The sequence below is a fragment of the Myxocyprinus asiaticus genome, chromosome 21, assembly GCF_019703515.2.
Source record: "Myxocyprinus asiaticus isolate MX2 ecotype Aquarium Trade chromosome 21, UBuf_Myxa_2, whole genome shotgun sequence".
Lineage (NCBI taxonomy): Eukaryota > Metazoa > Chordata > Actinopteri > Cypriniformes > Catostomidae > Myxocyprinus > Myxocyprinus asiaticus.
Genome location: NC_059364.1, coordinates 29,404,024 through 29,430,966, shown reverse-complemented (window position 1 = coordinate 29,430,966; position 26,943 = coordinate 29,404,024). Strand labels below are relative to the sequence as shown.

General features: G+C 36.1%; 1 protein-coding gene across 1 annotated transcript in view; it reads right to left on the bottom strand.

Moving 5' to 3' along the window:
- Positions 1-26,943, bottom strand: part of LOC127412126 (leucine-rich PPR motif-containing protein, mitochondrial-like) — an 83,677-nt gene that overhangs the window by 7,343 nt on the left and 49,391 nt on the right. Inside the window, exons 24-34 of the mRNA XM_051648232.1 lie at positions 26,011-26,135; positions 25,069-25,175; positions 14,096-14,164; positions 13,918-14,008; positions 13,691-13,833; positions 12,776-12,956; positions 12,443-12,569; positions 6,745-6,833; positions 6,425-6,626; positions 1,340-1,470; positions 1,055-1,170 (exon numbers count right to left, since the gene is read on the bottom strand). Of these exons, the coding sequence (XP_051504192.1) occupies positions 1,055-1,170; positions 1,340-1,470; positions 6,425-6,626; positions 6,745-6,833; positions 12,443-12,569; positions 12,776-12,956; positions 13,691-13,833; positions 13,918-14,008; positions 14,096-14,164; positions 25,069-25,175; positions 26,011-26,135 (1,381 nt within the window). The remainder of the gene's footprint in view (positions 1-1,054; positions 1,171-1,339; positions 1,471-6,424; positions 6,627-6,744; positions 6,834-12,442; positions 12,570-12,775; positions 12,957-13,690; positions 13,834-13,917; positions 14,009-14,095; positions 14,165-25,068; positions 25,176-26,010; positions 26,136-26,943) is intronic.

Sequence of the window (26,943 nt, the reverse complement as noted above, 5' to 3'; positions counted from 1 at the left end):
TTGCCATCACGCACACTGTGCGCAGAGCAATAAGCAACATGGACAACCGAAGTATACTTTGGCCTTTACTCTCTGATGCTGATTGTCAATCAGTTTTTAGTTCACAATCAAAACCAAACTGAACATGTTAATCTAAGGGGGCATTCACACAGGGCATTCTCTTCAGCTAGACGGAGTGCAACAGAAAGGAATAAAACACAGGGGTCTGGAGACATGTTTTTCAAAGTCTTAAAAACATGGCACTCTTGGCATGAGACACTGAAAAAACAACAACATGACAACCTGACGCAACAACCTGACGCATGCGTACATACACTAACAATTGAAAAAATAGCTAAAAAAGTTCAGGCGGAATGCAAGAACATGCACAGCACCCATTTCCAATGGATTTTTAGAAAAGCATTTTTCGATTTATAAGTAAAATTAAGTCAGTGATTAACATTACTGGAAAAAAACTTTTCACCTTTTTTTTCTACAACATAAATGACAACAAAAAAAGTTGCTAATTAGTTGCTAAATAATGACAACAATTACCACAAGGACGTGAGTTTTACGTGCTGAACGAATCACACAATGGTTTCACATTGTAAATCACAATGGTTTCAAAATTCACATTTGACGTACTGTGTTATGTTGTTGAACAAAATGTGAAAGTCTCTTCAAGTAGACTTCATGCAAAGTTAACCACTGACCTTATTTCACCAATTAATTTTACTTGATTTTGTAGCTCAACTGGCTGAGCATGCTGCTAACAATGCCAAAGTCATGGGTTTGATTCCCAGGGAACACACAAACTGATAAAAGGTACAACATAAAATGTACACATAAAATGTGTTGTAAGTCGCTTTAGATAAAGTGAAAACCACCATTCTAAAACCCCTTTTTTTGTGAAATTCCTAAGGGGAACCATGGTGAATTAGCTTTCCAGGTCAACCTCCAAACTAATGTCATGACTGAATAGCTCTGTACAAACTAAATTATATTCAGCAGTTTAGCAAGGTCACCAAGTACTCAAAGGCCTTGCATATCTTGGTTAATCCCTGAGTGATGTTACCTGCAGGAGGACCTTGGCCTCCTCTGCCCTGCCTGTGTCCAAGTACATCAGGAAGAGGTCTGTAGCAGCTCTGTAGGAGGCAAAGTGATTGCAGAGCCTTTCCGCCATAGCACTCACTAGATGTAGAGAGAGATGTCAATCAATCAAATGCTTACACAGTCATTACTATGTTATAACACATCAGTGGGTGCCATAATGTTTCAGCTATCCAGAAACTTCAAACAAGGGCTGTAAATCAAGTACTGCAAGTACTTTAGCTGTGTATTGTGGTGTGTGGGGTCTCACATTTATCCAGCGCAGCATCATTGTTGGCATCTAGAACTTTGCGGAAGACAAAGGAAATATTGGGGTTCTGATTTTCTGTGTTCTGGGTGTAAACAGACTCCAAAACCTCCACCGCTCTGTCAATATCCCCACTGAGAGAGGCAGAAAGTAGAGATTGGAAAAAGGACAGGAATCGCATAAACATCTGTAAACATTTTCAGCTTTCCAAATAGTGGTTTGCTAAGGTAAGCTTCACTATCATTGCTCATGATTCTGGTTAATGATTTGAAGAATCCCTAAAATGTAAACTTTGGTGCATAACTCATCCTGCAACCACCAAGAACAGCCTAGCAATGGTGAACGAATCGTTCTTTTGAGTCAAACCTTCAAATGAATCAGCTGATCCGGTTCACAAAACCAAAAATGAATCATTCTTCCATGATTTCGACTAATCAATTTCTCAAGTTCAACTCACTGACTCAATCCAGCTGCAGCGGTTTTCAAGTTAACATCTAACTAGAGGAGAAGATTAAAAACAATGAGAAATTGCTAAAATAATGGCTTAACTTTCTGTTTCTCAACCAATGCTATCGGATGACTTCAGAAGACTTTTATGGTGCTTTTGCGTGCTTTTTGAAGCTTAAAGGCTCCCCACTCACTGTACCTGCACGGAAAAGAGTGACCAGTATGTTCTCCAAAAAATATCCTTTTTTTTTTTTTTTTTGTTACACACAAAAGAACGGAAGTCATACAGGTTTGAAACAATACGAGGGTGAATAAATTATTAAACATTTTATTTTTGGGTGAACTATCCCTCTAAGTTTGTTATTCTTCTATGATGAAAATGTAGTTTGCAAAAATGACATCTGCAGCTCAAAGTGTAAAGAAAGGCAGGCTGGACAAAAGTCATGTGAAAAGAGAACAAAGACAAATGGGTAATGGCCACATCTCTACTTCACTCTTTTAGTTCTGCTTCCCCTCCATCCCCGACCTTTATCAACAAGAACAATAAGTGCATACAATTTTCATTGGTCAAATTAATATTCCTAGCCCAGCTTGGCCTAGCCATAGATTGTCATCCCCTGCATTCCTAAAGTCCTGAAACAGTGTAGGACAGCGGAAGAGCAAAGTGTCCCTCACGGCTGGATGGGCAGGTTCCCTGCTCGTGGTTTCGTCCTGTCGGGCTGAACTCTGACCCCCGGGCGGACCTAAGCGACAGTGACACGTGTGCGGCTGAGCCAAACTGACTGGTTAAGAGGCGAGATGGGGCTCCGGAAGCCAGGCACCACATTAATGCGGCCCATGCTGAATTATTCACACTACACAGTCATAGCCATCACAGCAGATCTGAGCCTTTATTAATCATGGGGGAGAGGGGAGGAGGAAAGGTATGATAAAGGAGAAAGAAGAAATAGAGGTGTGCGAAATGGCCAGATTAAATGGGTGGAACAAATGGGCTTTGGTCTTCGGATAACTTTTGGCATCCCTTCTTGGGCTAGTTGGTAAAGTCAACCAATTATGGTCTAGGGCTGGGCGATATGCAAGAAACAAGTTTATTAAAAACTTTGTGAAAATATTTCTTGCGTATCGCCCAGTCCTAGACCATAATTGGTTGATTCGAATATCGTTATATTCGATTACATCGTCAAGCCCCCTGCCTCCAATGCTGAGGGATCAGTGATTATTTTTGCTTTATTGATTTACTTGAAAAATTCTACTTATTGAAATACGAAAAAACTTAAATCAAAGATATTTCTGAATTCAAATTGCACTTCAATTGAAAGAAAAAAGCAATTAAAGTAACGAAATGGACAAAAAAATGAAATAACCACCTCCCCAATTCCAAACATTTGAAGCATCCGTCATGCAAATATATGATATATTGTGAAAGTGAAATATTGTCGATCATCACCTGTCAATGACTGCTGCAATCGGCATCGGGATATTTGTCAGATATAGTCAATATCCGATTATATCTTCCAATCACCTAGCCCTATTACAGTTGTATAGCTTTCGATTGTCTGATATATTTTGTACCTTATTGGCTGAAACAAGGACTGAGTTTGGAACGATGACTGCTGTCTCTTCTTCTTGGATCACACTAGTAATTAAACAAAGTTACACTAGTAATGAAATTATCCTCTAAAATTGCACAATTAGTATCTTTAAATGGTCTTAGGACTCAAGTCAAAGAAATCTTTAAACAGAAATTTTGACAAGTGTCACATTTGCACACATAGGCCCTTATTCATGAAACATGAGCAGAACGAATTTTTGTAAATAGTTTGTAAAGCCGTACTGACGTAAATTCTTGGATTCATGAAAGTTTTTGTATTTTCTAAACGTCTAAACAGTGCGTAAGACATCCGAATGTGTTGTGTTCTTTCAGGCAAACTGCCATGACTACATTCTGATGAAATTAAATAAGTAATGAAAAATTCACTAATAATTAAATGAGTGAAATTCAACTTAAAAAAATAACAAATGAGTAAAAAAAACATACAAAACATATGGCTTTTTAAACCATAGCCCATACTTATTTAGAATAGTTTCTTTACTGATTGAATTAATCTTTTCAAATGTATAAAATTTTCCAAACTCTGCTTATCGTTTTTCCAGCAGAAGTCCTTGACATGGGGTGAAAGGTTCATGGAAAGATGCAGTTTAACACGCAAATTAATGCCCTCTAACATATATATATATATATATATATATATATATATATATATATACATACATATACACACACATAAACTAAACTATATATATATATATATACACATACACTACCAAAAGTTTTGAAACACTCATTCTTTATTATTATTTTTTTTTTTTTCACATTTTAGAATAATAGTAAAGTCATTAAAACTATGGAATAACATAAATGGAACTATGGGAATTATGTTGTGACTAAACAAAATCCAAAATTAATCAAAACTGTGTTATATTTTAGCATCTTCAAAGTAGTCACCCTTTGCCTAGAATTTTCAGACATGTACTCTTGACATTTTCTCAACCAACTTCTTGAGGTATCACTCTGGGATGCTTTTTAAACAGTATTGAAGGAGTTCCCATCTATGTTGGGCACTTATTGGCTGCTTTTCTTTATTATTTAGTCCAAGTCATCAATTTCAAAAACTTTTTTTTTTTTTTTTTTATAAAATTTTAGTTTTATAATGAAATAAATTACTATGGTGGCACAATTATATTTTTGTCTACAAAACTAATTTCAAACATTTAAGCATACGCCTTCAGATCAAAAGATTTTTAAGATCATGAGAAACATTTCAGTCAAGTGTTTCAAAACTTTTGACCGGTAGTATATATATATATATATATATATATATATATATATATATATATATATATATATATATATATATATATATATATGAGCTCTATAATTTAGGCTTCATAATTAAGTATAGGCATCAGTAAATCGCATTCTATTGATAACGTATGGTCAATACTAATGCTGTTAAACCAATAAATAAACACATCGCAGACAGAAGTGTACATAAAACCACGGGGAAAAATAGGAAAAGACCACGCACTATCATATAGCTTGCAAATCTGTAATATCACACAGCGTTCCGGTCAAAGATCTTCTTCAGGCATTCTATTAATTTCTCTTGCACTGCAAACTGAACCAGAGAAGATTAATGGTAGTGGACGTCCTCCTCCCAGCGTGAACTGAATTTGTTTTACTTCTTGAACTGTTTGATTCACAAAAGAGCATAATATGACAGCAAAAATATGCGATGACAGTAAGTCCTCACTTTCTTTGAGATGACATATTGTGCTTGCTAAATACAAATTTTACGATGTGAATGCACTTCATTCATAAAAATGTTTCCATTACTGTTCAGCATAGATGTAAAATGCATTGACTAGCGAGTCTGGTGCCTTCCTTATATGGCGTTTTCATGGCTGTGGTTTATGATAATTGTGAATGAACATGCACATTCTTTACGAATGTTTGGAATTCACTAACATCCGCATGATGTACTAACAAATCTGGGGAGTACAAAGCGTGTGTGAATCCAGCGAAAAGTTTTCGGGAAGTTCCATTTTACATGCAAATTACTCAGAATTTAGACACATATTTATGAAAGTTTCATAAATGAGGCCCATTGTCACATTTGTTCTTTTCAACTGTCCCTTGTTTATTTTATTTTTTTTGGTGTGTTTATTGTTGTCATGTTTTCTGCTGCCATTTTAGCAAGGTCACAGTCAGGAGATTTTAATCTCATTTAATCTCAAGTTTAATAAAATGTCTGTGAAAACAAACCTTTGGTGATACCAATTTTTCTACCAACTCAAAAGATTAAAGGCCTCATTCCATGGTATTTACAGAAACAAGGCTGTTTCATAGTTCATGACTTTGTTTTCACCAAAATAACCAAGAGAAGTTTGTGTGAGTAGAAAGCAGTCTCCACCGCTAGACAGTCTACCATTGTTAGAAAGACTGAGGATGTAGGTCACAGTTTATGAGATAATTAGTCAAGTTTTTGGCATAGTCAATCATAGTCTTAACCTTCGTGTCGACTCTGTGATCATTTTTGTTTAGAGATGCGCACATTCATTTAATTTGTTTCACAAAAGTGCAACCAGTTTAAAAACTTCTGTTTTTAATATGGTCTCATCTCAGTATTGTGATCCTTGCTCTGTATAAGTAGCTAAGCTGGATTTTCAAAATAAGTAGATCTTTGACAGTGCCTACTAGCATATTTGTACATTTTCTGAAGAAAATGTGAGTGTTTCTCACCCTTTTCTGTTCCCTAGATATGGCGTAGGTCTCTATGTCAATGTACATCGATTTTTCACTCATTTTATCACATGACAGACAAAAATACCTAAGTCAGATCACTTTGAAAAGTAACAGCACACCTCTCCTCAGCAGGAAACATGATTGCAGTTATCACATTCATCTATGTAGCACAAATAGTGTTGGACAAATTACATGCCGAAGTTGAATTCTTAGGGTTATGGTTTTAAAACAAATAGTATATAGCAAGCACCACTAATAAAAACCCGCTAAATATCACTCAAAAGTAAAAAAAAAAATACTAATGGAAAAGGTGGAAATTATTTCACACTCCTTACTTTTTGATGTGAGACAGAGCAGTATTGTTTACAAACAGCATGCTGGATAGCTTGATGGAGCCTAATGTCTTAACCAAGCTTTCCACTTCCTGGATGCCCTGTGTGTTTCCCTCATTCCCGAAACCCTGAACTAGTCGAGTGATGGCCAGCTGACTGGGCATTTGGTCAGCCTGTGACATCCTCTTAAGAACCTCCAAAGCATCTGTGTGAAAGGACCGAGATCTTGTGGTCAAGTTTAATACAAGAACAAACACCTGGAATAAACAGTGACTGGCCATCAGGGAAAAGTGATGTGCTCCTGTACATCTGTAATGACTCACCTTTCATTTGGCCTCTCTTCACCTGAGAGATGATGAGGAGGTTGCTGGCCATGTCACTCAAATTAAATCCATCGATATGATTGGTGGCACTTAAAAGACAAAAAGCACACAGTTGGATATTGGCAGAACACAACAGTAGTTTGTTAAACATCAAAGTGTATTTTAGAATCAGCAGCATGTAGTATTAATAATACATAGTGTTGTTGTATCTGCACGTTTATGCAGCACATATCTGAGAGCCATTTCTCCACTAGTTGTCTCAAATGTGTGTATGTACAGTGGCCCTAAAAAGCATTTGGGCACTGACATTTAAAAATGTATGAATGTCACTGCATTGGAAAACAAAATTTCAAACCAAGTGTTGCCTTAAACAAATGATAATAGAGCTTTTCTCAAAACTAACCACTTTTTGCAACTGCTTTTAACCAGCTGATCATTTTTAGTGGATGTATGAAGTCAGTTCCCCTCAAGTTCACATAGTGTAGTTCATCACATCAACTATGGGCATGTCCCAATAACATCCGAAATTTGTTACAATAGATCTAGTGTTTTATAATTAAAAACCTGATAAAAATAAACAAAAATATATGCCACTTGGTTTGATATTTTTGTGAAATTTTGCATGCATTTTTGGGTCTGGACAAAATGTTGAAACATTTTTTGGCCTACTATTTGAGGGTGAGTTTGAACAAATCTGGATCCACTCTCCTCGTCCTTTCACCAGGCTCTTGCTTTTCCTTTTTCATCTCTCCGTCACTTAAACCTCAATCAAAGTCTTCTTTTTTTAATACCCTCACTGGCCAGATTAATCCAGCCACCCAAATTGAGCATCAGTCGCCACTCCTTATCGCTACGGCAACTGGCCAACAGCTGCTCACAAGGCCGATTGGCCCAGCAACATAGGTCAGAATTACTCTTATCAATCATAAGAAAATCCTGATGTCTTTTTCCTAACTCTGGTTTAGTCCCCTAACTGCTGGACAATCCCATCCATTGCTCCTTTCCTCTGTTCCCAATCCCCCTTAATCGCTCTTTAAAGCACCCCACTCGCCAAGACCAATGTCCTGCTAAACATCTGCCTGAACTCCACCACATACGTATACCACATATGCATTAAACACTGCATACACTTGATAATACACTCGTTGTTTATGATCATAATTCAAGTAAATGAGTGTACCACTTTTTCCTGCACTATTATTTAGTGCTGCTGTTGAAACTACAACAACAAAAGTAATTATATTTTACCATTGTGAGTTTGCAGTCTGAATAGAACGTGGTGAGATAAAAATATGGGTATTGTGAAATAATACTGCAAGATAAATATAATTTATAATTCATTAACACACTTTGCAAAAACTATGTTTAATAGCCACAATATCTAGAAGGGTTGGCACTCCTAAGAGCATGCAATATTTAATATTATTCTGTCTTATTCTCACATTAATGCAGGAAAAAATGCCACAAAAGGACGTGACAGTTAGCGGCACTTACCTATACACTACATGAGGAAAACCATCCAAAAATGCTTTGAAACCAGCAGACTTTGACTTCTGAGATATCGGTATGATATCCATTAATGCTGCATAATTGATTGAATTAAAATTGCAATTGCAATATGGTCTTGCGCGATTACTAAACCTTAAAAGGCTGCATTTTAAACGGCAAAACAGAAGTGCAAAATCTTTTTGAAGTTAAAAAATAACCTTTCCTATCAATCATGTTATCGTATTTAGTAATTTTTTTTAATCTTTTTTGATCTTGTATGTATCTTTCACTGTGGTGCTCTTTAAAATATTGGCCTGTCATGTGTTCAACAGATCCAATGTTCAAAGGAAATTATTTATTGTTAGAACAGTGAAAAGCTTAAACAGTGATCTGATGACAAAATAAGGTAAGTTGCAGCCTATAGTTTTTTTTGTTGAAATCAATATTGGCCAAAAATTTTCATATCAGTGTATCCCTAACCAGTTCTTTTAATAAACTGGTCAAAAATACTGAAAAATGCACAAGTTAAATAAATAGGTCATTAAATTCTTTTTTTTTATTTTTTTTTTTTATGTAGTTATGATCAATTATGAGTGGGTGGAGGGAGGCTTCACCGCTGCAAAAACAGAACTGGTGTGTAAATTACGCATTTGTAGTATCACTCAAAAGCTTTTTGAACTCGAGATGTCGGCACAGCCATTGACCAGGAAAATAGAAAATAGCACTCCATGTCAAAAAGGTTGCTGACCCCTGCTTTGGAACAACAAAAGCACTGAATCAGGCACCTATGTGTGCACAAACTGAACAGGGTCAGTTAAACACACACTGCAATGGCCTTTCTGTAGTAGTCTGTAGAGAGACATGTATGAATGCCTCCTCTAAGCATACACAAGATTATAGAGCCGATGACTTTCTATCATGAGGACATATCATTACGTGTATAATGCAACCCAGTAAAGCCTTAGAGCTTGATGGATAAATAAAAGATCACCAGCGCAAACACTAATACAACACAAAGATCTATTACTAATCTGCAAAGGACTGTCATTTTTGCATCTTTTCAAGCTCTTCTGAGATCTCCGAGATTATCTGGCAACATTGAAAGGGCTTAACCAACAAGACTGTCTACTTTGTATGTACAGCATGTGTGCCATTATGTACGCCTTGAAAGAGCTTATTGGCGTTTATTTGTTTCAATTGTAGAATTGAAACAATGTAAAAAAAAAAAAAGTAAAAGTATTTAAATACAAAAAAGGATACACTGGTTTTTAAATAACCTTAAAACCTGTCATTTTGTGACTCGGAATTTAAACATCCTTATCATGCAAATACATTAGACCAGTGGTTCTTGACCGAAAAGGTCTGTTCTGATAGAGTTGTGGACAGCAGGTTATAAAATAAACAATTCTAAATGCAAGTAATAACATGCAACTAACTTTAATCAAGTATTGTTAGCAAAATAGGGTTATCAATTTCTAAAAATGAGAAAACACTTTCCATATCTTTTGTTGTTGATATCAAAGGACTTGTGTCCAATCAAACTCTACACTAATATGGTTAATACTAGTAAAACACTTAGCTTAGTGCTTGTTCCATGATTTAGGATGGTAACTCAAACTTTTCATGCATTTACAAATTTGTCAATTTACCTATTCAGCCTATGTCATGTTAATAAATTTACATTTTGTTCGGCATATGCAGATCATGGTAGTTTTAATAATTCAGCCAAGAATTTAAATGCTGTCAATATTTAGTCACCATATGTAATTTCTAAACCTGTATAACTTCCTTTCTTATATAGAACACAAAAAATGAAATTGCAGTGAATATTCCGATCCATCTTGTCAATAAAATGGCAGCTGATAGTAACTCACTTTAAACTAGGGCTGTCGAGTAAAATATTTAATTAGAATAAATTACTCGTTGTGCCATTTAATTAATTGCAATTAACTGCATTTCAATATTTCCTGCGAAAGGCCCCCAAATAAAGGTAATTAAGAATATAATAATTAAAATAATTATAAATAAAATACATACAAAATAGTGATGCACGAATCTGAACTTCCGATTTTAACATAAAATGATTGGCCGATACCTTCCCACTTTTCGTGTTTTTTCATCAGATCACTGTTTTGTTCAGAAATTATGTTTTAAAAATGTACAGAGGTACAAAAGTTTTTTATTGTTCTAAAAATAAATGATTTCCATTGAATATGGATTAGATCTGTTGAACACATGACAGGCCAACATTTTAAAGAGAGCCACAATGAAAGATAAATAGAAGATAAAAAGATAAAAAAATATATATATATTGCAAAATAACTATGTCAAAGCATGAGTGATGTGAAAATATATTATTTTGTACCTCTAAAACATTTTTGCACTTCTTTTTTAGCAGTTCAAAACAACACAGCTAACATTTTGCATGTTTGTACTGTACATACTAGAACATCACAAATTCATTTTGTGCATTAAGTTAGGCAATTCCACAGAAATGTCATTCACATCATGGAAAAATAAAAAGTTACCAAAAGAACAAAACACCCTTTTAAGTTCTATTGTGGTATAATAGATAATGCCATACACACCGATTGAGGGCGCAAATTGCTTACACAAAGCTGACTGAAGCGCTGAATGCAGTCTATTTTTAAGCTTTCAAGGTTCAGTAATTGCACAAGACCATATTGTGATTTCAATCTTTACTCAATCAATCGTGCAGCCTTAATAAATATCACACCAATGTCAAAGTTTGCTGGTTTCAAAGTGTTTGGATGGTTTTACCGCATCATGTATAGGTAAGTGCTGTCACAATGGTCACATCTGTAATGATGGATTTTCCTCAATGTGAGAACGAGAATGATTTTAAAAGAAATATTACATGTTCTTAGGAGTGCCAATCCAATCACATTCTGTGGCTATCATTATTTCTGGATTGTGCATTTGAATTCACAGAGTTTTAATAAAGTGTGATGATAATTATAAATAAACCATTGTTTTTTCATATCAGCGTTTTCATGCTTAAAACCGATTTACCGATGGTTTAAATTTGGTCAATAATTTGGCCTATAAATATCAGCAGCCAATACATCGGTGCATCCCTAATAAATTACATTATATACATATACTGTGGCAACAGACAGGTAAAGCATTTAGACAACACAAAAAGTATCTTTAAAATTCAAAATATTGTTTTATTCCCATATCATTGAACATAACCCTATTATTGACCTACATCCCTCTACCCTCTATATTTAATTACTGGCCTATGTACTTATGCGTCAGACGGACAGACATTTGGAGCATCCCAATTTGGTTGCTTTGCATCTCAATAGTTTTCAGCACCTCTAGTCCCAAGAGCAGTGTTTTTAGGATGATGAGCAAATTTAAATGTAGTTTGACACTTTGAAAAACACATCGTGAGATCCAAGCTCGGTCCGCCTGACTTTGAGCACAAAAGCGTGTCTGTTAAAGGCTGAGCTGCCTGCTCGTTGGTTTGACGAGGCGTGTTGCCTGTTAAGCTGGTGCACTGACTGCCCCCTACCGCATCAAGGAGATACATTAAGCTTAAAATGTTCCAATGGTAGGAACATTCCTTATTACAGAATTTACTTACAGGTCAGAGGCATGATTAATTGTGTTCATTTTTTATATGTTATTTTTCATTTAATTAAATCACAATAAATGAACGCGTTACAACAACAGCCCTATTTAAAGCTTAACAACTTCTGAAAAGTGTCATAAAAGTTGTCCATGCAACTTGAATGTCATATTTCAAGTCTTCTTAAGGCATATGGTAGGTTTTGGTGGAAAACAACCAGAAATGTAATGCATAAGCATGTGCGTTCATGCGAGACCTTGCGTTGTTTAGAGTAAAAACAATGCAATGTCTCACTTGAACACGAGTGTCACTATCAACTGCCATTATATTGAAACGATGGACTGGAAAATTCATTAAAACATCTGTATTTGTTTCGCATAAGAAAGTCATATGGATTTGGAACGACTGAGGGTAAGTAATTTATGACAGAGTTTTAATTTTGGGGTGAACCAGTTCTTTAATAAAATTTAAATGTTCGATTTTAAAGAAATATTCCATTTTGAAATTGTGTTGGGTTGACATGATGTCCCAAGTAAAATCTGTGTCCTTTAAGCAAAATCAGTTGAAAACCACTGTATTAAGAGAGTAAGTCCTACAAACAGATAGACTCACATGTTTTTGACAGCAATGGCATCCTCAATGTTGCCTGAGGCCAGGAGGGCTTTGATTAGGGCATCATATGGGGAAGGCCCAAGAACCATGCCCTTCCTATCTGCCTCCTTCACAATGTCATAGGCCTCTAAGGATCAGAGGGCAGGGGGTTAAAGAGTACACACAATTCACCCATATAAACATCACAACAGACCATATAGATAATATTGCATATGAGTATGCTTTTAATCAAAAGTGATGGCATCGTCTCCACTGTAATTGACACAATGTTAATTACAGGCAAGATTTTAATACATATGTAAAAGAGAAATGAGTTAAGGTTAAGGAGCTAACCCTGAACTTTGCCTTTCTTGCAGAGAGACAGAAGATGGAGTTTATAGTCCTCAACAGTGGCCTTTTTAGGGGGCGAGGCTGTGGCTTTTTTACGAGGTGAAGTCTGAGCCATACGGCTGAATTTGTCCTCTTGCTCCAAGACCATCTCAGGCTGACCTTTGATGTCCTCCTCAAACCACACCTACACACAAATTACCCACATCAGTACACTGACATACGTCTGTCAGTGTTTTTGAAAATTCAAAGCTGATTCAAACTGCAACTATGTTTGACTGAAATCATGAAAAATGTATTGGTACAAATGATGCAATCTGTGCCTTCATTATTCTTGTGAATGTTTGTGTATTAAATATAATCAGTTCATGGACTGATGAATGCAGTCTCCTCATCAATCTAAATGTATACCTTCCTAGTATTCGCCATGATTCCTTGATCTTGTATGGGTTGTGTTCGACTTCCAAATTAACGTTCTGATTAACGTAAATATATGATGAGCAAATCACATTATCTAGAATAGATCTTTTAGCCCGACAACAATCTGACTGGTAAGATTTCAGTCAGACTAAAGTGTTTACATTACTTTTTTAAAAGATGAGTTATAGTTTTAGCCATGATTAAATCACATTTTTAAAGTACATTTAAACATACTGAATGATGGGTCCTCTTAACTACGTTGTACTAAAATAAAACTACCCAAAGTACCTTTTCATATTTTCCAACACTACACAAATGGTGGCATATAGCACTAATGACTTAACAGTGCTTTCTTAATTCTGGGTATTAATTCAGGGCTTCCACAAGCTTCATTATGTTTATCTGCTATGATGTAATAAGGAGATTTGCAGGGAAGCAGGACAAAAAGCACTGAGCATTAGTATTTAAGAAAAAGGCTGAGTACTTAAGGGGACATTTTACCTCAGGCACCTCAAAGGGCACCTCCTGGTTATTGCTTTTGAGGATATCAGCCAGCAAACGCAGGGTCCTCTCTCTGGGAATCAGATTCTCTTCTTGCATTTTAGTCCAGGCTGCCTCAGCCTTATGCCAGTCATTGGTCTCCTCTAACAGGAAAGAGAATATGTCAGTGCACAGTTGTTACACTCATTCACTGTTTGCAACCTCAGCTCACAACACACAAGACTTACTGCAGAGACGGAACAAATAATGGTACATGTCATCTCTGTCACACTCAAACAGCTTGACAGTCATGTCCACCATGTTCTCCAGGGGCTCCATCTGTGGACAGAAAGTTTCAAACAGTGATATGTGTTCTATTGATCTATAGCAAATCAGTTTCAAAGAGACAGCCGCAGAGACACTCACCAGTTGGGCTGAGATACATTTCTCTGCAAACCACTGCAGACGGGTCGCTCGTGCCCTTAGACCAGGAGTCTGTACATAAGTTAAGAACATTTATGAGATTGAAACAAATCAATAAATTCAATGTAAACCATTGTGAATAAGAAATTATATTTTGTTTAAAGGATATGAAGCCTATTTTAGGATCAAAAAGTTTTGCATTTTTATTAAACACATTTTCCCATTTTTTGGAAATAAATGTTTCTTTGTTGCTTGTTTGTGTTTTAATAAAAGAAGCATACATTAAATTCAGTACAACAAATACTACAATGATGTATACTTTCAGTTGTATTTAAAAATAGAATCCTCTTCAGAAGATTGTGTCATGTTACTATTAGTGTAGTCAGTCGATAACATTTTTAATTGCGATTAATTGCATAATTTTCAAAGTTAATCATGATTAATCGCATATTTGGAAAGTGCAAAAATTTTACTCTATATATACTTCTATTCCTGTCAAAATGCACTTATTTCCTTCTAAAGAAAGAGAACAAAACAATGTGGAGCAATAATGCTTTATTAACATTGCACTAAAATATCACAAATTCAAGTAACATTAAACGTTTTGCAAAGTCTACTTGGGAGGTTGACTAATTGAAAGAACTAGTCCCCCCATAGGTTGCATATTCATTGCAACGCGCATTAAATCTCTTATACTCTCATCCTCCACAATTATAATCAGCCGGTAGACTGTGGCTATCCGCTTTGCTACAGCACTCAAGTTGCACCACGGCGTCAGCGCCAACGTCAAGCACCACTTTGAACTCCACATGAAAAGTGCTTGCAAACAATTCTTTTTTTCTCATTCTACATTTCTGTGATAGACTTGACATGCTTCTGTGGTAATTAAACTGTGCATTACAGAGGCTGCAAAGCACTTGATTTCTGTCACAAGTCCCATCTAGGCTTGTTTTTTGTTTTGTTTTTTTTTACAACAAATAGCGTTAAGAGCTCCTTTTTCCATCATTTTATCGCTGACTCGGCAGTTGTCTTTGTGTTTGTGGTGTTCATCAGTGTAATGAGTATGGGCGGACACATCGCAAAGGTTCCGTCATGCTCCGACCAGTGTTTTTGCTGCTTTATGCTTTATTAACAGTAAATGTGTTAATCGCGAACAAGAAAAATGAATGCGTTAAACATTTTTTATTAATTGAATGCGTTAACATGTTCATTTTGACAGCTCTTGTTACTATACATTTATACAATAGTATATTCATCTATAGTATATGCATCTAGCCACATAAACACTGAATTCAGCTGCTCTGGCCTACCTAAATGTGATTCACCATATACACTCACTCTTTTCATCTCTTTGTGACTCAGATATGATCTTATATTCATGCTATTCTTTTCTGGGAGACTATCGAACCAGCAGCATTCAAAAAGATTTACACTTTTGCAAATCAGCCTCCAGGCCAAGTTCAAATGATTCCAGTCTTCCTCAAGTTTAATCTTCTTAGCATATAAGACCAAATTGAACCACTACAGTTGTGGTCTTTTTTTTTTTTTTTGTCCAATGCTATAAATGTAGGAGCAGCCTCTGGGCCTGATGCGTAAAGCCCCTTGGGGCAAATCTTCCCTTAAGTAAATCCAAGATGATAAGCAACCCACAGCCCTCCAATCTTCCTTTATAGGCAAGCAAATCAACACACTCACATCCATCTGCCCAAACAAACCAACCAATACCCAAAAGAACATCTAGGTCAGATTAAGAAAATCTGGAGTGTGTAGGAATATGCACTCACTGACATGCACAGACATACAGATGGATGAAGTGGTGCTGTGATCTCACAGACCCAAAATAAAGGTCAAGGCTTTTTGTAAACCCTTGGCCATTACATGCAAACTGACGTGCAAAATAAAATGCATGTTTTAAAATGTTTAAAATACAATAGAAAGTACTGTGTTGCCAACAGTTCGTTTAAAAAAGTAGCTTAACCAAAAATGAATTGTTACAATATACTCAGTCATGCGGTTCCATATCCATATGAAATACTCTCTTCTGTATTTTTTATTTTTTTTTTAAAGAATATGCTTCACATTCAGTCCCCATTCCTCATTTGGGTTCAATGGAAGAAAGAGAGTCATATGGGTTTAGGACGACATGAGGGCGAGTAGGCTAAATGATGACAGAATTTTCATTTTTGGGTGCACTATTTCTTTAAGTATGAAAATACTGCATTTGCCTTCACAAAGTTACAAAAAAAACGTCATTCATTCAGACTTCAGAGCTTTCAGCATAACCACCCCTCATCACTCTTAAGATCTCCGATGCCGTCATTCTCTCACACACAGGTCACATACTCAGCCACACTTACACAGTGTGACAACCATTTTAATTACACCAAAACCTTAACCAGCATTTCACTTAATTACCTACCATTATTAATAATCTGGCAATTATAGACAGCACAGTCACCTGACCAGCACTCCATCACTGCACTTAAAGTTTCTATTAGAGAGCAGACTAGAGCTCTGTGTCTGCTAATGCTACTTAGATATCAGTGTTTTTAATTATCCAGCATTGGATGGAAGAGAGGCCGTGTGGAAAATGCTCCACAGAATGAGAGGAGCTTTTGACCTGTCGGTCAAGCAAGAGGATGCTCAACCAGCCACCATTAAACACCAACTTTTAGAGAGTTTATAGAGGAGGGACTTGTAGAGGTTTAAAACTAAAGTATCAGCTGTCAACCGATATGGAATTTTCTATCAATAATGCTAAGAGAGCAGGATAGCCAATGGCCGATATACTGTATATCGTATCACACAATTTAATGAAATCAAATGATTGATACCGAAATTTGCGGAAGCAAAATGAACATTTATTTTATGTAATATTTCACTGAACTTAATTTAAAAATACTCAAAAACAGGAAATGTCCATTGATAAATCTGTCAGGAAATTTCACAAGGCACAGAACTAGCACAAAACAAGAGATTGATTTCCTACAAGGCACTTGGGAATTCACAGCCCTCAGATACTCTCATTTAAAATTGGGGGTAAACAGTGCTGTATATTAGTCATGTAAATTCATACATGATTTTAAACTCAATTGACACTAGAGGATGCCATGGTATAAAATATATTGATATACGACCAGTATTACTATTAGTACGTTTCATTAAAAATAACAGCGGCACACTAAAATTATTCCACATCAATATCAAGCAAATGCTTTAAGAGGGATTTGAACTTGTGTCCCAAATTAACCTCAGAGTCTAAGAACAATGAGATTCAAAGTTGCTTGAGATCGCTGGTGACCACTGATAGCTTATCGGCTAAAGTAATAACCGGAGGAACTGTTGTGAATGGCTACATGAAAAATGAAGCCAAATGGCATGATCTGTCAACAATTTGAGCATTGTCTGAGAGGGGATATTTCCTTGGTTAAAAGCTCTTGACTGATGGATCTCAAATATCCAAGCTCAGGCTTATTTTTCAACCATACAGACAATAATACACAACAGAATTAGCAGAGATGAGGGTTTACTTAGGAAATACAAAAATGGGAAGATTAACTTGAACAACAAATATAAGAGGATGTTTTTTAGATTTGTGGATTTGTACTCGACAAAATATCATCCATTTTAAAGTTGCCCATATTTTGCAATGGTCTAAGTGAAACTAGCTAAATTCATAACAAATACTGATTGAATTTGTGATGAAACCAGCCATGCCCAAAATGTCCAAATGATTGGCAATCAATATTTACCTTTTTCTTAGAAGTTTTAGAAACACCCATTGAACCCTTTTCCTATTATAGCAATATTGGGAGGGCTGGAGCAAGATCTTGGCCTGTTCTGTCATAAATAGGGAAAACAATTTACCCTCAAGTTGTTGCATCCTCATAAACTTTCACACTTCCACCCTCATTTTGTTTAGATATACTAAATTTATAATATGGTTATGGCTTTCATTTTTATTAGTAATTTAAGAAATAAAACAAATGTAGCTTTTGTTTCTTTTTTCTACATGTATCTATCTATGTATCTATAGATGCACATACTGTAACTATTGTCTACAATATCTTGCAGTGGACATTTGGTGCTGTGTTGTGGTAGGATTATATAGTTTTTTTTTTTTTATTGTTTATCTAAAAAAGACAATAAAAGTATACAAAAAAATATACACAAAATAGAAATGCAAAGCAAAGCCTCAAACCTAAACACACATAAAAACTATGCATTAACTAGCCCTGGCATTATGCCGTACTCCCAGCACTGAGGGAGTTGAGTGGTGTTTATTAGAGCAGTTGGCTAATTGAACATCTAAATGGCTTTGTCAGAGCTGTTTCACAGTGGAAGTGTAGACTCCTGAGACTGAAAGTATGCTGAAAGAACAAGAGAGAACAGCACCTAAAGACATCCCCTAAAGACTCATCCTGGACGATGCTTTCAAAACATGTCAAGCGTCTCAAAATCAGTTACATCCTAAAAAGAGATTGTGGGATTGGATAGAAGTTCAGCCTCTCCAGACAATTAAATACATCCACACATGCATCGAAAATCCATCTGCAATGTTTCGTCAGTCTGAAAGCTTCACAGTCCTGAGACAGAATGAGAAGTTCTGTTACCAGTTGAACTTCAACTTTAAAACAGGAGTGAGTTTTCTCAAACAGAATATCTTCTTCATTCTCAAGATAAGGAAAGATGCATAACCTACAGTAACCAGTAAACCATATCACTGTGGTATGTCAAATCACTTACACTCATATACATATTAAAACTGGCCGGCATTATGGTATATACTAGGGGTGGGAAAAATTGTCCAGTTTAAAAAGATAACCGTTTTAAAGGGGTCATGTCATGAGGAATCAAATTTTGTCATTCTACAATAAAAACATACTGTAAATTACAGAACTCAAAACTTAATTCCCAAAGCAATAAAAGCATTTATTGAAACCAGGCTGCAAAAACGCTTCATTCTCTACTTTTGCGACTTCCCTATGTTACTAGGGGGCCCACTAATTCATGACCACCTCTACAGCAACAACATCAATGCCTACTTTACATCATCACACCCTTGGTCGACTAGTCTAAAAAGAAACCAACCTTCAGAAAATAGTAAAAAATAAAATAAAATAATAAAATGTATGCGAACCATTTAAAATACAAACTATTCCAAATCTGATGCGAAATTCCACTGAAAAGGGGCATTTATCGGCAATGTGCTTGCCTTGCATTATGATCATTGTACATTAAATATAGAATATGACACGCATTCACTGAATCAACATTAGCGAATATTTAACAGACATGTTTATTGAAAACAATTGAATGAATAGTACAGGACCAATAGAGCAACCATTAAAAGCCTGTTCTAAACGGAATTCACCACGTAAAAGTTACTTAACATATTAAAACAGTCAGGACTTTGTTGAAAATAATTAACAGGTAACTAAGCCAAATCTATGAGAGAGAAAAAAATGCGCTGAAAAGTTGCGCGTATTTCACGACGTGCAGTCGTGTATTAGCCATTGAACTAATATGACAGCTGTTCGGTAAAGAACATAAACCAATAACAGTTAAGATGTAAAAAAAAAGTAGCTATAGGATAGAAAAACAAATAGGCCTGTGATGTAGCCTAAAATAAATCTAATGTATTCTAAACATGACGTGCACACAGACTAAAAGATAGTTTAACCCGCTAAGCAGTCGGCACCTCGTTGAAAATAGCCTTCATCCCTAATCGGCAGATTTAAAAAAAAATGGCATACTTGCATAAAACAGTAATTTTCTAGGCTACTTACTCAAAAGCATACATTTTTTGATGAGCAAACTTAACACGTCGACATGGTCCGGTGAAAGATGAGACTTGACTCACCTGAGGCGTCTATCCTGCGCTTGAAAAAGCCTGTTCAGCGGAAAAATAATGTACAAGCATGCACAGATTTAAAGAAGACTCAAATGTGAAAACATCCATAGGGACTTTCAAACGTTTGGAAATCCAATTACCGCACCACCACCAAGGTGATTTCATAACTACTTTGCTGAGTTTGCTTGTCTAGCGAGAGGACATTTACCTGTGCGCACCACGAGTGCGAGGGGGAAGAAGCACACGCAGCCTGAGGTGAAATGAAACCTGGTATCTGCGCCAGATATCCTCTTTTTTTAAAGAATATTTTTATTATTAATTCTATTGAAAAAAAAATTACATTAACCCTCTGGGGTCGACGAACGCGCCAGCGCGTCCTGCTGGATTTTTTTCCGTATAACAGCGGAAACAACTTAAAATACTCCGACATTTTCGCATACAGATGTAAGACATCATTAGAAACCATAAAGGGTCTACTTTTACTTGTGTACACTCACAATAACATCAAAAACTTGTGCATTTGTAAAATAAAGAAAATAAACAGAGTGCGCTTTCAGCCGTCTCGGTCTCCGCGAGCATCTTTCTGAAACACGTCACAAAAATGAATTGAAACTCCGCGAATACTAAACACACAAACATGAAACATATGTCTAAAGAAAGCTTAAAATATCTACTTTTAAATAAAACAATTCAAATTTAAAACAAATATTCTCCTGCAATGTAATCTGTATGAAACAAAGCGATGTACAGTTTCTCCTGGCTCAGCTCATTATCGCTAATGAGATTCTACCCACCAGCAGAGCGCGCTATTCATACGGTAATGTGCTGAGGCGATCAATGCAAATGGTAAACGCCCCAGACAATGCCTTAAAAAACTTCAAGTTCATCATCCGATTCATTCGCTTTTCTGTGCGTTTGGAAGATGGCACGCTACACAGGTGAGGAAGCTCTACAGATGGTCCTGGATAGTGAGGAAGAGTTCACATTTTCCTCAGGAGAAGAGCGGGAAGAAGAACGGGAATCCGACGAGGATCATTTACATTTTAAAGAGCGACTTGACCCAGCAGAGGATACAATTTCGGATGAGTCTTTACTTACATTAGTTGACATGCTATTTTATATAAACATGTACATGTTTTACTAGTTGGACTATTTCCAGACCTGCCATTCAGTATTCAGTATTCAACTGAAATGAATTGAAATTTGAAATATGTCCTAATAGGCAAGTTTTAGTTACATTTAAATGTTGTTTCGGGTAATGCAGGTATTTAAATTGTATGCTGTATGATATAAATATGATATGTAATATGATATAAAAATAATATGAACGTTTAGATTATATTTTAACTAGTGTTTATGCTGCCTCATTATCATCAATGAAGCTTGTGCTTGCAAATATCTGTTCGGGTGTAAATGTGTAAAATGTGCTGTAAATATGCCCATATTAGAAAATCAGCATATTAGAATGATTTCTGAAGGATCATGTGACACTGAAGACTGCAGTAATGATGCTGAAAATTCAGCATTGATCACAGGAATAAATTGCATTTTACAATATATTCAAATAGAAAACAGTTATTTTAAATTGTAAAAATATTTCACAATATCAGTTTTTGCTGTATTTTGGATCAAATAAATGCGGCCTTGGTGAGCAGAAGAGACTTCTTTTAAAAACATTAAAAAATCTTATAGATCTAAAACTTTTAAATGGTAGTGTAGGTCTAAAGCAAAGTCTTTATGTAAAGAAAATGTATAGTCAGATTACTTCTTTTAAATGAAACTTGATTTTGTGAATAAGCTACAAACATTCAGTCTTTGTCTCCTCAGGTGTGAATCACATCAATATTCATGATCATCCACGCCTCCTCGCATATGGCCTTTCTAACACTAAAAGTGTCTTACAAAAGTTCAATGACTATGTTGTTTTGTATGAATGAGTGATCAGGATGGTTTCACATCATTTTTGTAACAAAAACTCTAGGCTACAAGATCCAGTCCTCAAATGTCTTGGGAACAAATGTTTATTATGTGTTATAGGGCCTTATTTCAGTGACTTAAAATTTTTGTTTTTTCAAAAACCACGCATAAACGTTATTTTCTCAAAAATACAAACATGTACATACATGTTGCTCACATATTATTGTAGCCCAGTTTGTGCTGAATACAGTGTTATCAGATTTCAGCCATTAATATGTTTTTAAGCAACTGAGAAAAGCACAAATGTCAAGGCATGTCAAAACTTCTCCAGGGCCCAAAACACCCTCAGACCCCAGAGGGTTAATATGACAGTAATTTAAGCGCAGCCTCTGTAAAAATATACAGCCAAACGTAAATGTGTAAAAATGTTGAACAGTTTAATGGGGGGAAATATTAACCGACTAGTAATTCCAGTGTCAACTAGCAGCATCAGAACCATTTAGTCGACTAGTCTCGCACATCCCTAGTGTGGCCTAACTATTCCTAAACACCAAAGGGGACCCATCTGGACTATTCTGAATTATTTTTGTATATAAACATGCACTACTCAGACGTCTTTGACCGCTGTCATGTATCTCGTACTGCTTTTAAAAGACGCAGTGTCAAGTTACAACTCTGAAAAGGAGAATCCACTCAATGTAATTCAGCTGCTGCCTCTTGCTGTTTTGAGCACAAATGCGTCCTGGGCACCTTCTTGCACACATCTGTGCTATTTTTAATTGTTGGTGTATGTAAACATGCACTAGATGGATGTCTTTGACCGATTTGATGCCTTTCTGGCAATGTGTGCCTCAGTTCACGATGATACTTTACAATATGTGTATGCGCGTCTTGTTTCAGCATGCTTTGAACTATGTATGCACATTTGTTTTTTGGCTCATAACAGCGTGGACTGCTTGTGAACCAGTCAATATTATTCAAGCTTTGCAAAGGAACTGTTATTGAAGGATGGGGCAGTTAAAAACACTCAGACCCGATCTCAAAACCGTAAGTAAATGGTTTCATTCATGAATATTTAAAAAGTCATGACTGTTTGATAGTTTATGTTGCTTGTTAACTGTTGTGCTTGAGATGAACAGTTTAAAATATTTGGATATAATGTGTTGGATGTGCGTTGTGTGTAAACACTGAAATTTGGTTTTATAATGTTGTGGAGCTTGTTTATCCTCTTCCAACTGAGTTTCAAATATGGCTGTATTTGAGGAGCTGCACAGTGTTAGCCAATAATAACAGTGGGTGTTTATATTGAAGTTTTAGGGAGGCGCTTCGGCCAAAACCAAGGGTTTCAGACAGAGGGCCAAAGACAGGGTTTTGGTGCAAAAACACCTTTATCATCACTGGACCACAGGGAAGATAATACAATTATAAAAAGAGCATTTCATGACCCCTTTAAAATAGCCTCCCTGATGAAAAATTGATTTTCAATTTAATTAAAAAAATTACACGCTTAGCTTAATATGCTGATAGATAGAGAGATAGATAGATAGATAGATAGATAGATAGATAGATAGATAGATATTTGGGTAATGTTCCTGTTATTATGCATAATCCACAGGTTTATTTGTAAGGTGTTGTGGTTATAAATTTTCAGGATTTTTTTGCTGGTTTCACACGCGTTCAATATCCGCCCACGCTTTCTTCACCCGCGGAATTTCACCATGCAAAGGTAAATGTGACCGCGCCTTTACATCTATGGGCTTTTGAATGTCTTTAACTCCAGGTGCTCCTGTTACACTGGAGTGTGTCATTCTGCTTCCAGTATGCGCATTCACAGTATTGTGCTGCTTTGTATCGGAGCTTTTCTTGTTTCTTAATTTTCTTACTGTCTTAGTGTTGTGCAATAAGAGGTTATATTTATTTTGCCTATTTATCTGTTGAATATCCGTTAGTTTCCCTCTTAAAGGGCTGAGCATAGTGTCCATATTTCTCTATAAAACGCATCTGATCAGGGTCACATGGACATAATGCAGACTACTAATAATACACAGGTTCCTTAACACCCACTAGTCAACTTATAGTTCGGACAACGCAGCAACTAGTCGATTATGAAAACTGGTAGTTTGCACATCCCTACCTTTTATCAGCAAAATCTGTATTAGAGTGAAACAATTGTCATATCAGATACAACTGTTCTTCAATAAAATTTCTTTCTGGGAAAAAGGGGTTAACAAAGCTAAATATATCATCATGTCAAATCGCAAATACTTGCAGAATCGCAATACATATTGTGTAGGCAACTAAATATCATTGTAATATCGAATCGGGAGGTCTGTAGCAATACCCTGCCCTAGTATATACCATGCAATGGTAAACATCAACCAGGAAAGGTTCAGCAAAACTGTTTAAAAATTCGACACCAAGAAGAAAACTACAGTTTACTCGTTTGAAACTGTCACAGAGCTTTGTTGATTTGAATGGGATTTCTATGACTTTTGACTTAGAATTTCTATGACGTTTCCAGTGGTTTTTTTAAATAATTTTGATTAAAACTAATTCGCTATGTGAACCATTTTGACCAATTATCTGAAAAGAACCTATTCAAAAAGATTTGCTCATAAATCGGACATCACTATTGCTTGCAAGCAAATTCTACACCACACAAGCTATAAACAAGAGTAATTTTTATGTGATTAAATATTTTATAGTATTTTATATTCACTATAGAAATGTCCATGACTTTTAAGATTTTGTAAATTTCCATGACTTTTCCATGACTTTTTTTTTAATGACCATAGGAACTCTTCCACTAAAGTTGTAAAGGCCAAAGTGGACCCAAAATATAAATTTAATATGGATGAAGCATCTCAGTTAAGTAAAACATTGTAATGTCAGTTAGTAATAACAAAAGCAATTGGCACTGATTCAATACAGTGACAAAAACGAAATCGCAATATGTCCATTTTTCTAGTAAGCTGCCTTTCAAAAAAGTTTTTTTATTTTATTGTTATTTTTTTTGCAGCTGCAGTCATTCTCTTTTTCACACTCACACTTTTGTCCTCTGAAATAACACTGTACCTATTGTCTTGCATGAATGACTTTAGTTTGGCTTTGGAGCCAATGTAATTTAAAAGTGGAAATATCAGTGTGGCAGTAATTACGGCTGTTAAATAGCTGTGTGGTTTGAACACAATAACAGTAGTCCCACCTCGATGATTTTGCGTGCCTCCTTGTAGCGGCCCATCTGCAGGAAGGCAAAGTAAAGGTCATAGAGCATCATCATCTCGCCACGCTCCTGACTCAAAAACCCCATGACTGTTAAAGGAAAGAGAGAGGATTGTGAAGAAATACACACTTGTGTTTGTGTGTATGCTGTTTGGTGTGTGTCGTGCCTAGGTTCTCTAAAGCTAATATAGCAACCTTAAAAAAGTAAACATCTTCAAAAGAGCACTCTAAGCAGTCCAGCAATTCATTTATCATTTCATTTGCTATCATTTTCTCACCTCATTTTATTCCAAACCCATATGATTTTCAGTGGAACACAAAGAAGCTTAGCAGAATGTTAGCTGCTCTTTTCCATTCAGTGAAAATAAATGGGGATGGATGCTGTCTTTAGTTTAATATTCTGCTAATCATCTCATTGTGTGTTAGACAGAAAAAAAAATCAGCTATGAAATGTCATGAGGATGAGTAAATGACAGAATTTTCATTTTAGGGTGAACTATCCCTTTAAATTCTTCAGATCTGGATGAACCTCATATGTATGTTTCGGTCTATGAATGGGCTTGCTATGCATGTCTCTGAGAGTACTGGGTCATCAGGGGCATAAAGTGGCCCTTCACCATAAAGGTCTCACTGCCTTAACACTTCAAACACAATCACCCCCAACACACAGAGCACTTAACCCCTCCACTGCCCCTGACATAGACAGAGACTATTGAAACCACCATCAGCTAAATTTTTGAACCTGTGGATGACACTCTTAAAAAGGGTATATACACAGCATATACACCCCCACACATATATATTCTACATTTTACCATCTAAAAAGACACCATGCCAGAACACACACAGACACACTATTCATGACAAGTGCTAATGAGTGGCACACTTAGAAAAGTAATGAATGGGCTGCATGTGTGTGTGTTACCTTTCTGTAATAGCTCAGAATCTCCCTTTTCCACCAGGCCGCAGATGAGATCATGGATTTTGGGCATCTGGTTGTATTGCTTATGGCACTCCACAGCGGCATCATACGCGCCTGCATAGTCCCCACTGCAGTAGATCATAACAAATTACACAAAAATGGCACAGGTCACAAAATACTGCAAATCAATTCCAAAGTAATTCCATGATGTACAAATTCCATGTTATTTATTGTGTTGTTCCCCAAAGTCCACTTATGATGTTAGTCAAGTTTTGAGTGCCAAAACCGCCAAGTTTTTGACCAACCAATAGGCGTAATTGACGAGTAAACATGGACAGTTTTGTGTTGATGCATCAGTCTCAGAGATGTCACACAGTTGCAGATGTTCAGATCAAAGAATCTTTGCTGACGTTTCTATAAATGCTTTTTTTGGGATTGGGGAGGAATTTCTAAGTTACAGTCTGTTTTCATAGTACATCAAGCTCTTTTATCTTAAAAGATTTGTTTAGAAACTTTTCCAACATCGGGCTGAAGGGTTCTTGTTGCAGAAACATGCCGTTCCGTACCAATTCAAACCCTGTTAGAATGGTTACAGTTTCTTTTTCATTGTGGTATTGCTAAATCAGGATTAGAATGGACTGAATGAGCAAGTGACTAATTGTGATTCACCACGTCAATGAAGCCATCATGGTTCTTTGTCCTCAGTACAGTTAGTGCTCAGAAATCCAGGCAGGCAGGGAACAGTTTGTAATCTACCATACCGAACCAAGGTCTAATGGACATGCTACTGGTACGGTTACTCACTGTGCTCAGAACTGTTCAGCCTGATGATGGAAAAACCCCTTTTGATTCCTCATGATATGACCCTTTTAATATTTCAATATTGAAAAAATTACACACGTTACCTATTTAAAAGCCAAAAAAACAAAACAAAAA